The sequence below is a fragment of the Monodon monoceros genome, unplaced genomic scaffold (genome assembly GCF_005190385.1).
Source record: "Monodon monoceros isolate NGI ecotype Baffin Bay Population unplaced genomic scaffold, NGI_Narwhal_1 Super_Scaffold_11, whole genome shotgun sequence".
Classification (NCBI taxonomy): domain Eukaryota; kingdom Metazoa; phylum Chordata; class Mammalia; order Artiodactyla; family Monodontidae; genus Monodon; species Monodon monoceros.
In genome coordinates, this window is record NW_021703767.1 from 132,696,150 (window position 1) to 132,710,667 (window position 14,518).

General features: G+C 38.6%; 1 protein-coding gene across 4 annotated transcripts in view; it reads right to left on the reverse strand.

Moving 5' to 3' along the window:
• The window catches only part of ANKRD28 (ankyrin repeat domain 28), a 181,746-nt gene that overhangs the window by 76,975 nt on the left and 90,253 nt on the right, over positions 1-14,518 (reverse strand). For all 4 annotated transcript variants that reach the window (XM_029214088.1, XM_029214087.1, XM_029214089.1 and 1 more), the window contains exon 3: positions 1,248-1,326. In XM_029214088.1, coding sequence (XP_029069921.1) covers positions 1,248-1,326 — 79 coding nt within the window. The remainder of the gene's footprint in view (positions 1-1,247; positions 1,327-14,518) is intronic.

A 14,518-nucleotide genomic window follows, 5' to 3' on the forward strand; every position in this document is an offset into this window, starting at 1 on the left:
ACTTTATTAATTTATAATGGCAAAATTCTATTCAGGCTACCATTTAAGAGGATTTTCACTCAAAATTTCTCTCAGTGCTCCTTCTCCCAAATATCAAAGGAATGATACTATCTCTCCAATTGCATTATGCATATATCTGTGCAATCTGGCAACACAAGCACAATTCAAACATAGGCATCCTTTTTCAATAAATATCACTTACGATCATCTGGATACAACAAACATATTTCTAAGCTCTCTTTGATTGCCTGTTTTAGGACTGCAAGAAGTCTGACCACCATAGGTGCTATTCTATAGGACACAGTTTTACCATTATTTCATATTGTAAGGTCTTGAACAGGTTAGAAGAAATTTAAAAATAAAGTACAATTTCCTAAAATATATTTTACAGGCCCTCAAAAAGAATTAGACACAAGCTATTTAAAGACATAAATCTTGCTGGCATCATTTTCAAAATAGATCTACAATCACATCTTTCCTAATCCCCTCCAATGCTGTACTAGCTCCAAGCTACTATCACCTCCTCGTTGGAGAACTATTATCATCTTCCAGCAACTCTGAGGTCAATGAGGCCTTGTATGACTACTCCATATAATACCCAACTTATATAATGCTCATCCCACTCCATTACAGCTGTCCCTCAGCATTTGCAAGGGATTGGTTCCAGGACCCACTGTGGATATCAGAATCTACAGATGCTCAAAGCTCTTATATAAAATGGCATAGTATTTGCATATAACCTATGCATATTCTTCTGTATACTTTAAATTATCTCTAGATTACTTATAATACCTAATACAATTTAAATGCTATGTAAATAGTTGCCAGTGCATGGTAAATTCAAATTCTGCCTTCTGGAACATTCTGGAATTTTTTCCAAATATTTTTGATCTGTGGCTGTTTGAATCCATGGATTCAGAACCCATGAAAACAGAGGGCTGACTGTATTCTGATCTACTTTTTCATTTTTCCATAGCACTTATCTCCTTCTAACATACTGTAAAATTTACTTGTATTTGTAGCCTGTTTTTCTTTAGAGTATATGCTCCGCAAGGCAGTGACTTGTTTTCCAATGTACTCTAAGCACCAAAACAGTACCTGGGACATGATATGAGATCATTACTTCTAGAATGAATAAATAAGTTTCAGGTTGTTTAACAAATATGAAGAAATAGTCAATGAGGTTTAATAAATATTAAATATGACCAAAATGTGCATGATGTGCTCTTACACAGAGCTTACCATACCAGATAAAATAAGCAATTCAATGATTTCTGCATCTCCAAGATAGGCAGCAGCATGCAGCGGAGTTCTCTTTTCATTGTCCTGTGATAAGAAGGAAAGATGGAACATAAGTTTTAATATAAAGTTAATTTTAATATACTTTAAATGAAGAAAAGCCATTATTAACTACAGCTTACTACTTCCACAACTCTAGTGTAGTCTGCAAGTCCCATTATCAGAGTATTTCTTTGCAAGGAGAAGAAAAGCCTAAAAAATATATTTTGGCCTTAAAAGAATGGTATAAAATGCGGCAAAGAATAAAAGAAAAATCTAAGATGACAAAGAAATAACTTAAGACTTTCTTTGAATAAAGATGCCTATGCTGCTTGTATACACAAGAAAATTTCCTTTACTTCATACTACTTGCCCACCCCCCCAATATATTTCCACAATTTTACATAGTTTAGAATTGTTGATCTAACTAAATAAAACAAACCCTAACAAACAAAGAAGTTTGCTTATCAAAATGTTTCCACAGGACTATAGTGGCAAAAATAGAAAATATCTCTGGGGATCTGAAATTATCCCTTAAAATAATCCTAAGCTTTTTCTTAAAGGTCCTGCCAATTTCGTTTTTAGCTCTAAAATATATTCCTATCCTATGCATAGTCTTCTAAATCTTCCTCCAGGAAGAGAAGCTACATCTAAGTGCATGGCTGTGTGTACTTCCCCCCTCAAACAACAATGTCCTCCAGTTTGAGAAGCAAGATCTTAGAGTAATGTCACATTCAGGGATTCAATTCACATTACACTTCATCTAAGGTTACGACAGTGTTGCTGACTTGGCTGTATCTGAGAAAGCTATTCATTTAGAAATATTTAGTTTGAAATTTACATCCAATGTTTTAGATACTGGCTTTTGAGCCAGATTATTAGTTGTTTTCCATTATCCGTTTTCCCCTTTGTCCATAGGAATAAAGTTTTACCTGGTTATTTACCCACCAGCAAGAGAACAGACTCCTAGCATGCCTTGAAGTTTTGTTACTTAGTGTGGACCAATGGTATGTGAGTGGAAGTAAAGGCACAACTTTCAGGTCATCTTCAACCTAAAAGGCACCAATCCAGAGCTAGACTAAAACTTTCCCACTTCCCTCAGGCTAGAAGGCACATGTGCAACTGTACTGGCTTTGACCATGCAGAGGCAGGCCAATATCCTGCAAGTCTGTTAAGCAAAACGTACTGAATCATCTTGTAGAGCACAGTTGCCCCACCAACAAAGAGCTGGACCACTAACTTCTAGACTATTAAGAGAAATAAAATTCTTATTTAAATAGGTATTGTGTTTTGGGGTCTCTTGTATTAAGATAACATTATAGCTTTCAAGATTTAAAAAAATGAAAAATTTCACGTCATAATAATTTTCCAGTTTGGCAATCAAAACCCCAATTATGCAAAGAAAAGATAGTTAGGCCAATGAGAATAAATTAGGAAAAAAACTGCTAGTCAAAAGAGGGGTTAGGGCTTCCCTGGTGGTGCAGTGGTTGAGAGTCCGCCTGCCTATGCAGGGGACACCAGTTCGTGCCCTGGTCCGGGAAGATCCCACATGCCGCGGAGCGGCTGGGCCCGTGAGCCATGGCCGCTGAGCCTGTGCGTCCAGAGCCTGTGCTCCGGGAGAGGCCACGACAGTGAGAGGCCCGCATACCACACAAAAAAAAAAAAAAAAAAAAAAAGGGGTTAAAAATATTCACAGGCAATTCCAAAAAGGTTTAGCTGTAGTATATAAAGGAATTAGAAAGATATGTGTAACACAATTATAACTGGCTCTACATACATTTCTTCATATAATTTTAATATATTTGTGATACTGTTTTTGTTCTTAAAATAGTTGGTATAGTAGTTATTAATGTTTTTAATAAGCGAAGAGAGTTCCTGTCTCTCGAACCCCAACTAATTTCCACAAGACCATGTTTTTTATTCTAATACATACCCCATCAAACAAATGGTTTGCATAGAAATTACTGAACAAACTGTCATTGAAACAGCTAACACAGAACCACTAAATATCAGGCTTTATTCAAAGCTGAGTCCTAACTTAGTCAATTTAATAAAAAGATCCTTGGCTTAAGGCTTTTCACTGTTAATCACTAACACATCAAACTCCCCTACTGTTTAAATATGAACAGACCCACTCAAATTGAGGAACACATCTATTCCACAGTATAAACCACATACACAGCACACACAGAAAGTGAGTCATTTATGTGAGAGATGTCTGGAATTCTATGACTCAATGCCTTAAATCCTATTTATGTATTATTTTATGACTCATGAACTTTCTTTTTTCTTTAATTTGATTTGGAGAAAGGAAAAACTAAGGAATAAATTGGTTAATTTTAAAAGAAAAAACTTTACCTATCATATTTTACTTTACTACAATTAAATATTGAAAATCATGCAATAAAACATTTAAGATTCCCTTTAACAAAATTTATTAGAATGAAAAAATAACTATTCCCTTATACACATTGAATTCCCCTTCAAGGAATTTTTTTTTTTAAGATAAAGGTATTGCTATGTGTGTGCAAACAAAACTTAAGTATATTTACTGATCATATAGGAAGCAAAATGCCGAAAACAATTTCAATGCCCATCAATAAGGAAGCGGTTATTTAAAATTATGAAACACAAGCAGCTCTTAACCAACCTTCATTTAACTGAATGGTGGAACGTGTAAGCATTTCTGGGTCACCAACCTGGAAGCTCCCTGAACTCCCTCCTTTTGGGTTTTTAGGAGGTCCTACTACACAGGTATGTTTGATTAAATCACTGACCTCTGGCAACTGAACTCAGTCTCCAGCCCCCCCCCCCCCCCCCCCCGCAGAGATCGGGGGTGGGACTAAAAGTTCTAACCCTCTAATCACATGGTTGACTCCAAAGGCAAGGGCTCCCACCCTTAGGGGCTTTCCAAAAGTCATCTCATTAACATAAAAAAAGGCACTGTTGCTCTCCTCATAGGAAATGCCAAAGGTTTTTCTATGCTAGAAACAAAGACCAAATATATATTTCCTATTATAAATCATAATATTGGGTGGACCAAAAAGTGCCTTTTTTAAGTGTTTTTTTAAGTAAAAATAAAAGACGGTTTTTCATTTTCACCAAGAACTTTATTGAACAATGATTCACCGTTCTCTTCCACTACCTTCTGCCATTTTTCAGGCAACTTTGTAATTCCATCTTCCCAAAACTTTTTATCTTTTTGACCAAAGAACTGTTCCAGGTGCCTTTTACAGTCTTCCAGAGAATTGAAATTTTTTCCATTAAGCGAATTTGGTAGACACCGAAATAAATGGAAATCGGACGGTGCAATGTCTGGTGAATACGGCGGATGAGTCAGAACTTCCCAGCCAAGCTGTAACAGTTTTTGCCTGGTCATCAAAGAAACGTGCGGGTCTTGCGGTATGCTGATGGAAGATTATGCGTTTTCTGTTGACTAATTCTGGACGCTTTTTGTCAAGTGCTCCTTTCAGCTGGTCTAATTGGGAGCAGTACTTTTTGGAATTAATTATTTGGTTTTCCGGAAGGAGCTCATAATAGAGGACTCCCTTCCAATCCCACCATATACACATCACCTTCTTTGGATGAAGCCCGGCCTTTGGTGTGGTTGGTGGTGGTTCATTTCACTTGCCCCACAATCTCTTCCCTTCCACATTGTTGTACGGTACCCGCTTTTCATCGCCCATCACAGTTTGTTTTAAAAATGGAATGTTTTCATTACGTTTCAGTAGAGAATCACATAGGGAAATATGGTCCAGAAGGTTTTTTTCACTTAACTTATGTGGAACCCAAGCATTAAAGCGATTCACACAACCAAGCTGGTGCAAATGATGATTGCAATGCCTGGTTTGGATATTCTGAGTATGTCGGCTATCTCCCGCGTGGTATAATGTTGATTGTTCTCAATTATTGTCTCGATTTGATCACTATCAGCTTCAACTGGTCTACCCGACCGTGGAGCATCGTCCAGCGAGAAATCTCCAGCACGAAACTTTGCAAACCACTTTTGACACATTCAATCCGTCATAGCACCTTCTCCACACCCTGCACAAATCTTTTTGTGCATTTCAGTTGCGGTTTTACATTTCTTGAAATAATAAAGTGTAATATGTAAAATGTTGCTTTCTTTCTTCCATCTTCAATATTAAAATGGCTACACAAAAATTCATCAATTTTGCTAAGCCTTTTTTTGAATGCACGCTGATATGACAGCTGTCACATACAATCTAACTAAACTGTTTTGAATGAAGTTAAAGGCAACTAAGTGCTGCTAGAGCCATCTTACAGAAAAAACCAAACAAACCTTTTGGCCAACCCCATATCGCACTATGTTTTCAATTTAAAATAACAAGCAGACCCCCATGTTCCTTATCAACGGAACATCTCTAAAGCACAGTGTTAAATGAAAAACGCAGCCTCGAAACAATTATATGCTAAAGGTTCTACACACTCCTAGGATTGAACATGCATAAAACATCTTCGGAAGGATACTCAAGGATATCTTGTATACTCAAGATACAGTGATTGCCTCTGGGTAAAGAACTCTGACACTAGGGTCTGAAGTGTGAGAGAGTTATTCTTCACCATTTGTGGCCTTTGGTACCATACGGAGTTATTACCATGTTTCAAAAAGTAAAATTAAAAATAACATTTCAATCAGCTGAAAAGCATTTCAGTAATTTCCCATACCAGGCATTTCACAAGTCCAGGTGCCCATTAAAAAAAGAAAATGTTTCTTAGATATTAAGTCGGTTTTTAAAGAAACCATACCTCCATGTTGTATTCTAAAACAATCCCAACTAGAATTATGAAATACACACAACAGACTCAAACAAAAAATTTAACTCATTTGATCACACAGCTTTTGATTATATCCACTGAAATAAGTATTTTTCTTACAGTTCTTCTGTGGTGCCCTGAAAAGATATTTGTGCACATGATTAGGACTACAAAAAATTATTCACCCTCCCCAAATAAAAGCAAACTGAAAAACAGCTTTAGTGCTTATAAGTGATTATCCTGAAAGATGGGAAAAGGACACATACTAAAGGAGACCAGTGATTGCTAACCACTTTTTTTTTTTTTTAACATCTTTATTGGGGTATAATTGCTTTACAATGGTGTGTTAGTTTCTGCTTTATAACAAAGTGAATCGATTGCTAACCACTTTGAGGTTGGGCCACAGGCTAATGGTAGACTGCTGCATTACACACAACTGATTGGAACATGAGGGAGTTCGTTTGTGGTGATGCAATAACTCTGCATCTTGAACATGTTGGCGGTTATACAAATCTACACATGTGACAAAATGTCAAAGAATTATACACAGAGATGTTACCATCACTCCTCTCCTCCTCCCCCATATGAGTGCATGCAAAAACTGGTGAAACCCAAGAAAGGTATGTGGTCTAATTAGTTGTACTATGCCAGTATCAACTTCCTGTTTTTGATAATGCACTGTAAGATGTCATCATAGGAGGAATCTGGTTGATAGAAACACAAGATCCTCTCTGTACCATTTCTGTAATTCTGGAGTATCTATAATTTCTTCAAAATAAAGTTTTTAAAAAGTGTTCAGAAACATCCTGAATTATACTTTATGTTGTACTATGGCCAACTCCAGAAACAGCAAAACAGAGTCAAGCAAGGTTATACAACCTAGGGAATGAGTCTGTGAGAAAGAAGGGAATCTATGGTATATCCCAAGCACAGCCCAGGAAAAGAGTTATTAGATCTAACAGGAAGTGCCTTGCGTCAAACCTGCGAACTCAAACTGCACTTACACATTCTCAACATTTTCTGTGGAAGCTTTAACTTAAAGGAGATTTTAGGATCAGGTTGGAATAAGAGGAAGCCTATAAGGTAGGAAAACAGAGAAGTGAAGTTAGAAATGATAAATTGAAAGAGAGACAGAACATCTGTACAAGAAGAAATACTTACAGAGTAAGAATTCATCTATGTATACGGATTCAACTACAACCTTCACAACAATGGCTCAATTCCGCAATTCTGCCCTACTCCAGGTACTGAAGCATTCGTGTATATCAGCTATAACCAGGAAGAATAGTAACACCAATATCACAGAGCTTGCTTTATGCTACGACTGCTCTAAGAACTTTACCTCACAAGGTTAAGGAAGTGAATACATATAAGGAAATCAAGTCACAGAAAAGTTTAAGGAATTCACTCAAGATCATGTGGAATTGGCAGAATCAGGATTGAAGCACTGGCAGTTGAGCTCCAGGTGTGTGATGTTAACTTATTATACAGACTCTATTTACAAGGCTCCACTATCTATTTAACCGCTGTCTGCTTAAAACTAATCATTCTCCCTCAAAACATTCTGTGGTCTGACTTCACTTTTTCTTATCAAAATTTTCTAAGTAGTTTTTTTTTTCTTTTCTCTATTTTCCCCATTTACTTTCCCATAATGGTCACTCTCTTTTCTGCCCCATCATTTTTACTTTTTCTTTTATTTCTACTGCTATCAGACTGAAACTTCCCTGTTGAGTATCTGGGTATCATCTTTCAATGCTCAGCTTCTGGTCCATAGAACTCAGCTGAACTTAGCTAGGATTTATCAGATCCATTCTTGTCTTGACCCCTTCATAAAGTAAGTTATGATGGCTGGTTGTCCTCAACAGCCTGCACTCAGAGAAACCCCACGGTGAACCTTGGCTTTGGGGATATAGTTCTGTAGGGTGTTGGTGGATGTCTGAGATGCTTCAAATAAGAGAACTCTAGCTTACTTTGGCATGGAAGTGACACTCTGTACACTTACAGCTATCTGGAAAAATCCTTAGATTGTGTTTTTAGTTTTTATTTTTAAATTCACTACCATCCTCCAAACTTATCCTCTCATCCTCAAATCACGGAGATCCAACGGGTTTACGTGCTAGCAGATCAAACTTGAAGGCAATTTCACATTCGTTAAATCAAAAGCTCCATCACTTTTAGTGGCTGACATCATCACCAATCAAGTCCACTCTCCCTCGTTAACCTGATGTTCAAAAGTACTAACCTATAGCTGAAACCAGTTAATCTCTACTAATAGAATGAATAATAGCACATTTTCATCTTTCACCTTTCTTCCCTTCACCCAGAATGCCTTTCCCCTGCCCAAATCCCTTCTACTCTTCATGGTCCAGCTCAAATTTCATCTCCGTCACAAAGTCTTCAGGAGCATGTCAGTACACTGGGGTCTCTCTATCCTGTGCTTCTATTACAACATTATCATTTGTACCATACAGATGGCATTCTTGTTATTGCTCAACTTTGGGCTTATGTCATGGTTTCATAATTAGGTAATAAGTATCTGGAGGAAGCAAAGAGTCAATTTTATACCCACATAGCACCTGGCTTAAAGTTACATACCACACAGGCACTACAGAGGTTTAAACAAATTTAAATGTTAATGAAGAAAACCCGCCATGAATCAATAATATTCTAATGTACTGTATAGCTTGTAGAAGACTCCTATATTGATTTTGGGGTCCCAGAACACAGTACATTCTAGAATAGCCTCTGACAGACAACTACCCAAATCTCTGGGTACAGACAACTATACATAAATGAATTAACAGCCAGTTCTTAAATGTTTATGATTCTTTTCCAAGGAATACTTTGAGAACCTCTGTGGAACCTTGAAGTTCTAGATTATAACATGAAAAATCATCTGCATTTAGCAGAGGAATGTAACTGTAAGTAAAAAGTATTTCAGGGACTTCCCTGGTGGTCCAGTGGTAAAGAATCCACCTTCCAATGCAAGGGACGCGGGTTCAATCCCTGGTCGGGGAACTAAGATCCCACATGGGGCAACTAAGCCCGTGCTCCACAACTACTGAGCTCGCGCACCTCAACCACAGAGCCGGCGTGCCACAAACTACAGAGCCCATGCACCACAACTACAGAAGGGAAAACCCACACGCCACAACTAGAGACAAGCCTGTGCCACAACAAAGAGTCTGTCCCCAATGAAGGATCCCACATGCCGCAACTAAGACCCCACACGGCCAAAAATAAATAAATAAATAAAAAATTTTAAAAAGTATTTTGACTAGTAAACAGTCTCTGTTTCTCTCACTGTCCTTAAGAGTTACTATTTATTGAACACATACCTTAGATGGCATTACTGGGTGTAAGCAAAAGAAATCTAAATTGAACCAATGTAGGTAAAACGGACTTATCAGAAGGACACCAGAATACCTCATGGAATTGAGCACCAACAACTACAACTTAGGTCAGGAAGGCATGTGGCAAGGCCACAAGAGCACGTGAAACATTCAGGACTCTGTCTACTTCTCAGTTTCTTCCGCATCAGCTGCTTTTCTTTGCCTTCACCAACAACAATTTTCCTCACATTAGGAAACAAAGCATTAGAGATCCCGGGATTTACTTTTAAAACTTCAGCAGACCAAAGAGAAGTCTTTTAATTCTAAACCTCAGAACAGTATTCTGACCGACTCAACTTTGGTTAGTTGCTCACCTGTGTACAAATCAAGTGAGAACAGCTGAAGAAGTCAGGTTTTATTAACACAGCAGTTCCTACAGTAACCATGTGGAATGAGGAGTTTCTCAGAAAAGGAGTGCAACCCACAGACCTTTATTTTGCGGTAGGCACTGCATAAAGCACTTGACACATCTGTTTTACTTTGCAAAATTACTGTACTGTTGAACATGCATTATTCTTTTTTTTTTTTTTTTTGCGGTACGCGGGCCTCTCTCTCACTGTTGTGGCCTCTCCTGCTGCGGAGCACAGGCTCCGGACACGCAGGCTCAGTGGCCATGGCTCACGGGCCCAGCTGCTCTGCGGCATAAGGGATCTTCCCGGACTGGGGCGTGTCCCCTGCCTCAGCAGGCGGACTCTCAACCACTGCACCACCAGGGAAGCCCCTGCATTATTCTTAATAGATGAGGAAATTGCTTTCAAACTCAGGCTCTTCACCAAAACGCTATACTGACAACTGACCAATTAAAAGTATTTATCAAAGCTTGGCCAGTTGTGGCTTCTCCTGGGAATCTTGGGAAAAAAAGCAAAACTGCAGCAAGTACACTGCTTAGCTATTTGGGCTACAGGCTGAGCTTCCTCACACTTAAGGATACTGAAATCTAGCTTATTCCTTCTACGCACAGAACAGAACTATCATTAGCCTATGAACGATGCCCCTCTATATTCCCTTTCTGTATTACACAGAAAGCAAAAGGAACAGCTGAGGAACAATTGGGTAATAAGCATGCTATCTCTCCTTCCACTGCTTTAGAAAAGCTGCACTAGCCAGAGATCCAGGATTGTATATACAGTTGAGCCCTGAACAATATAGGTTTGAACTGCGTGGGTCCATGTACATGCCGATTTTTTTCAATAAATATATTGGGAAAAATTTTGGAAATCTGTGACAACTTGAAAAACTAGCAGATGAACCATGCAGTCTACATATACTGAAAAAACTAAGAAAAAGTTAGGTATGTCATGAATGCATAAAAGATATGTACATACTAGTCAATCCTCACTCAGGCACATAAGGTGAGTGATATTTAATATAAATGATGTTAGTTTTTTTAGTTTTATAACTTTGCTTTCAAAGAATTAAATTACCGTACAGTACCCCCTCCCTCTCCCCCTCCCACCCCCCTTATAACTGGAGAAAATGTGTTATGAGCCTGTCAACGGATACACCGTTTTCATGATGAGTCATTCATTAGTGTACAAGCTAGGCTGCCGGGAAACAACTGATTACACCAGGCTACCATAAAGCAACCATACGTTGCTGCTTCAGTATCAGTGCATGCATTGTTATACCTGTAAATAAGTACGAATTTCTTTTTCATGTTATCTTTCCTTTTTTGATGTCTAGTATTAGTAATACATATAACATCTAGTGTTTTGTATCATTATAAGACAATACTGATGTAGGTAGTAAGAGATGATTCATCCTATAAACAGATGATGTAAACTTACAGTACTGATAAATACAGTAAAGTACTGTAAATGTATTTTCTCTTCCTATAATTTTCTTTTTTTTTAAATAAATGTATTTATTTTTGGCTGTGTTGGGTCTTCGTTGCTGCGCATGGGCTTTCTCTAGTTGCAGTGAGCGGGGGCTACTCTTCGTTGCAGTGCATGGGCTTCTCACTGCACTGGCGTCTTTTGTTGCAGAGCACGGGCTCTAGGCCCGTGGACTTCAGTAGTTGTGGCTCGCGGGCTCTAGAGCACAGGCTCAGTAGTTGTGGCACACGGGCTTAGTTGCTCTACAGCATGTGGGATCATCCTGGACCAGGGATCGAACCCATGGCCCCTGCGCTGGCAGGCAGATTCTTAACCACTGTGCCACCAGGGAAGTCCCCCTATGATTTTCTTAATAGCATTTTTTTTTCTAGTTTACTATAATACAGTATATAATAAAAATAACATTATCTGTGTTAATCGACTCTTCATGTTATCGGTAAGGGTTCTGGTCAACAGTAGGCTATCAGTATTAAGTTTTAGGTGAGTCAAAAATTATACATGGATTTTCAGCTGCATAGGTTGGGTGGGGAGTTGGTGCCCCTTATCCCCACATTGTTCAAGGGTCAACTGTATTTAAGTACTAGGGACAGTGCACAGGTACGAATGTCTACACTCTAAAAACTTCTAAAAACACTTAAGAAAATGTGTATCCAACAATTCACTAATTAATATACAACAATAGTCAGCTATATTCAAAATAATATAATGACCTAATTGTGCTGGTTAAACTAAAAAGCCAAAACAAAAACACTTCATCCCAAATAATATACCTTACACATGGCAATGGATGCTTTACAAATCCTAATCTTCAGTACAACAAATGCAATCCAAACTTTAAAAAGTTCAGAGCAATAAAATGGATGCTCAATAAATATTTGCTGGTTTGAATTTATCAAACCCATAGGCAAAACTTGTAAGACAGATAAAAATTAAAGAGTAGCACAAATCAAAACCTAAAGGAACTTGACATGTTTAGCTTTTGACAGTAACAAACACTCTGGACGACAGCAGACAAGAAGATTTTACATGACCTCTCAATCATCCTTGTAAAAGGACACAGTCATGAATATGCTGTTGGGAAGTTGGGGAAGGGGGAAAGGAAGGTAGAGAAGGGGAGAAATTTTATTCTCTTAGTTCAATACGGTATTAATGAGATGTTAAAAGCAGCACCATCTTTTAGGACAAACAATGTTTACAGTTAGTTCTTTAATTGTACCCTATGTTATTTTTCAAGTACAGAAAAACACCAATTAAAAATGGCTTTAAAATAAAGAAGATCTACTCTCATAAAGGGTAGGGACAAAGCTGGTTGATCCAGAAGCTCAATGACATCATCCAGATGTCTCTCAGAAACTCTACCTTTCCACTGTGCCTCCAACTACAACTATACGTTATAACCAGTGTAAAGGCTCATCTCAAGCTAGTTCACCCCAAACAACATCCGGCAACAGGAGAGAAGACATCTTTTCCTGTGTATCTATTTTAATTAATTAGTTAATTAATGAAATTTTAAAACAGCAGCTTTAGGTTCACAGCAAAACTGAGGGTATAGAGACTTCCCATATACCTTCTAGCCCCACACATGCACAGTCCCCAGCATTACCAACACTCCCCAAGAGAGCGATACATTTGCTACACTAATGAACCTACATCAACGCATCATAATCACTCAAAGTCCAGAACCTTAGGGTTCACTCTTGGTGGTGTAAATTCTATGGGTTTGGACAAATGTTTAATGACATGTATACATCATTATGGTATCAGAGTATTTTCACTGCCCTAAACATCCTATGTGCTCTGCCTATTCATTCCCATCCCACACCAACCCCTCATATTTATTTATTTGCATATTCATTCATTCATGCATTCATTTAGCTGCGGCACGTGGGATCTTAGTTCCCTGACCAGGGATCGAACCCTCGCCCCTACAGTGGAAGCGTGGAGTCTAAACCACTGGACCACCAGGGAAGTCCCAACCCCTCGTATTTATACTGTCTCCAAAGTTTTTTTTTTTCCAGAATGTCATATAGTTGGAATCATACAGTATGTAGTCTTTTCAGATTGGCTTCTTCCACTACGTAGTATGCATTTAAGGTCTCTCCGTGTCTTTTTTTTTTAAGATCAGAATTTATTTATTTATTTATTCATTCACTCATTCATTCATTTGGCTGTGCCAGGTCTTAGTTGTGGTACGCAAGATCTTCACCACACCATGCGGGATCTTTAGTTGCATCATGTGGAATCTTTAGTTGCGGCACATGGGATTTTTTTTTTTTAGTTGCAGCATATGGGATCTTTAGTTGCAGCACGCAGGATCTAGTTCCCTGACCAGGGATTGAAACCGGGCCCCCTGCACTGGGAGCACGGAGTCTTAACCACTGGACCACCAGGGAAGTCCCTCTCCATGTCTTTTCATGGCTTGATAGCTCATTTCTTTTTAGTGCTGTATAATATTCGATTATCTGGATGCACCACAGTTTATTTATCCATTCACCTACTGAAGGACTTCTTGGTTGCTTCCAAGTTTTAGAACTTATGAATGAGGCATCTATAAACATCCACGTGCAGGTATTTGTGTGGACATAAGTTTTCAACTCATTTGGGTAAATATGATGACTGGATCATACGCTAAGAGTATGCTTAGGTTTTTATGAAACTGCCAAACTGTTTTCTGAAGTGGCTGTACCACGCTGCATTCCAACTAGCAATGACTAAGAGTTCCCACTGCTCCACATCCTTGCCAGGAGGTTCTTTGGTCAATTCTTTTAGATTTTCTACCTAGATGATGATGACATCTATGAACACAGACAGTTTTATATCTTCCTTCTCAATCTGTATACCATTTATTTCCTTTCCCTGTATTTTTCATTAGCTAGAACTTCCAGAATGATGCTGAAAAGGAGTTGTAAAAAAGAACACTCTTGGGGCTTCCCTGGTGGCGCAGTGGTTGAGAGTCCGCCTGCCGATGCAGGGGACACGGGTTCGTGCCCCGGTCTGGGAAGATCCCACATGCCATGGAGCGGCTGGGCCCGTGAGCCATGGCCGCTGAGCCTGCGCGTCTGGAGCCTGTGCTCCGCAACGGGAGAGGCCACAACAGTAAGAGGCCCGCGTACCACAAAAAGAACAAAAAAACAAAACAAACAAACAAACAAAAAGAACACTCCTGTCTTATACCCAGTCTTAGTGGGAAAGCTTTGAGTTTCTCACCATTAAAATATAATGTTAGAAAAAAAA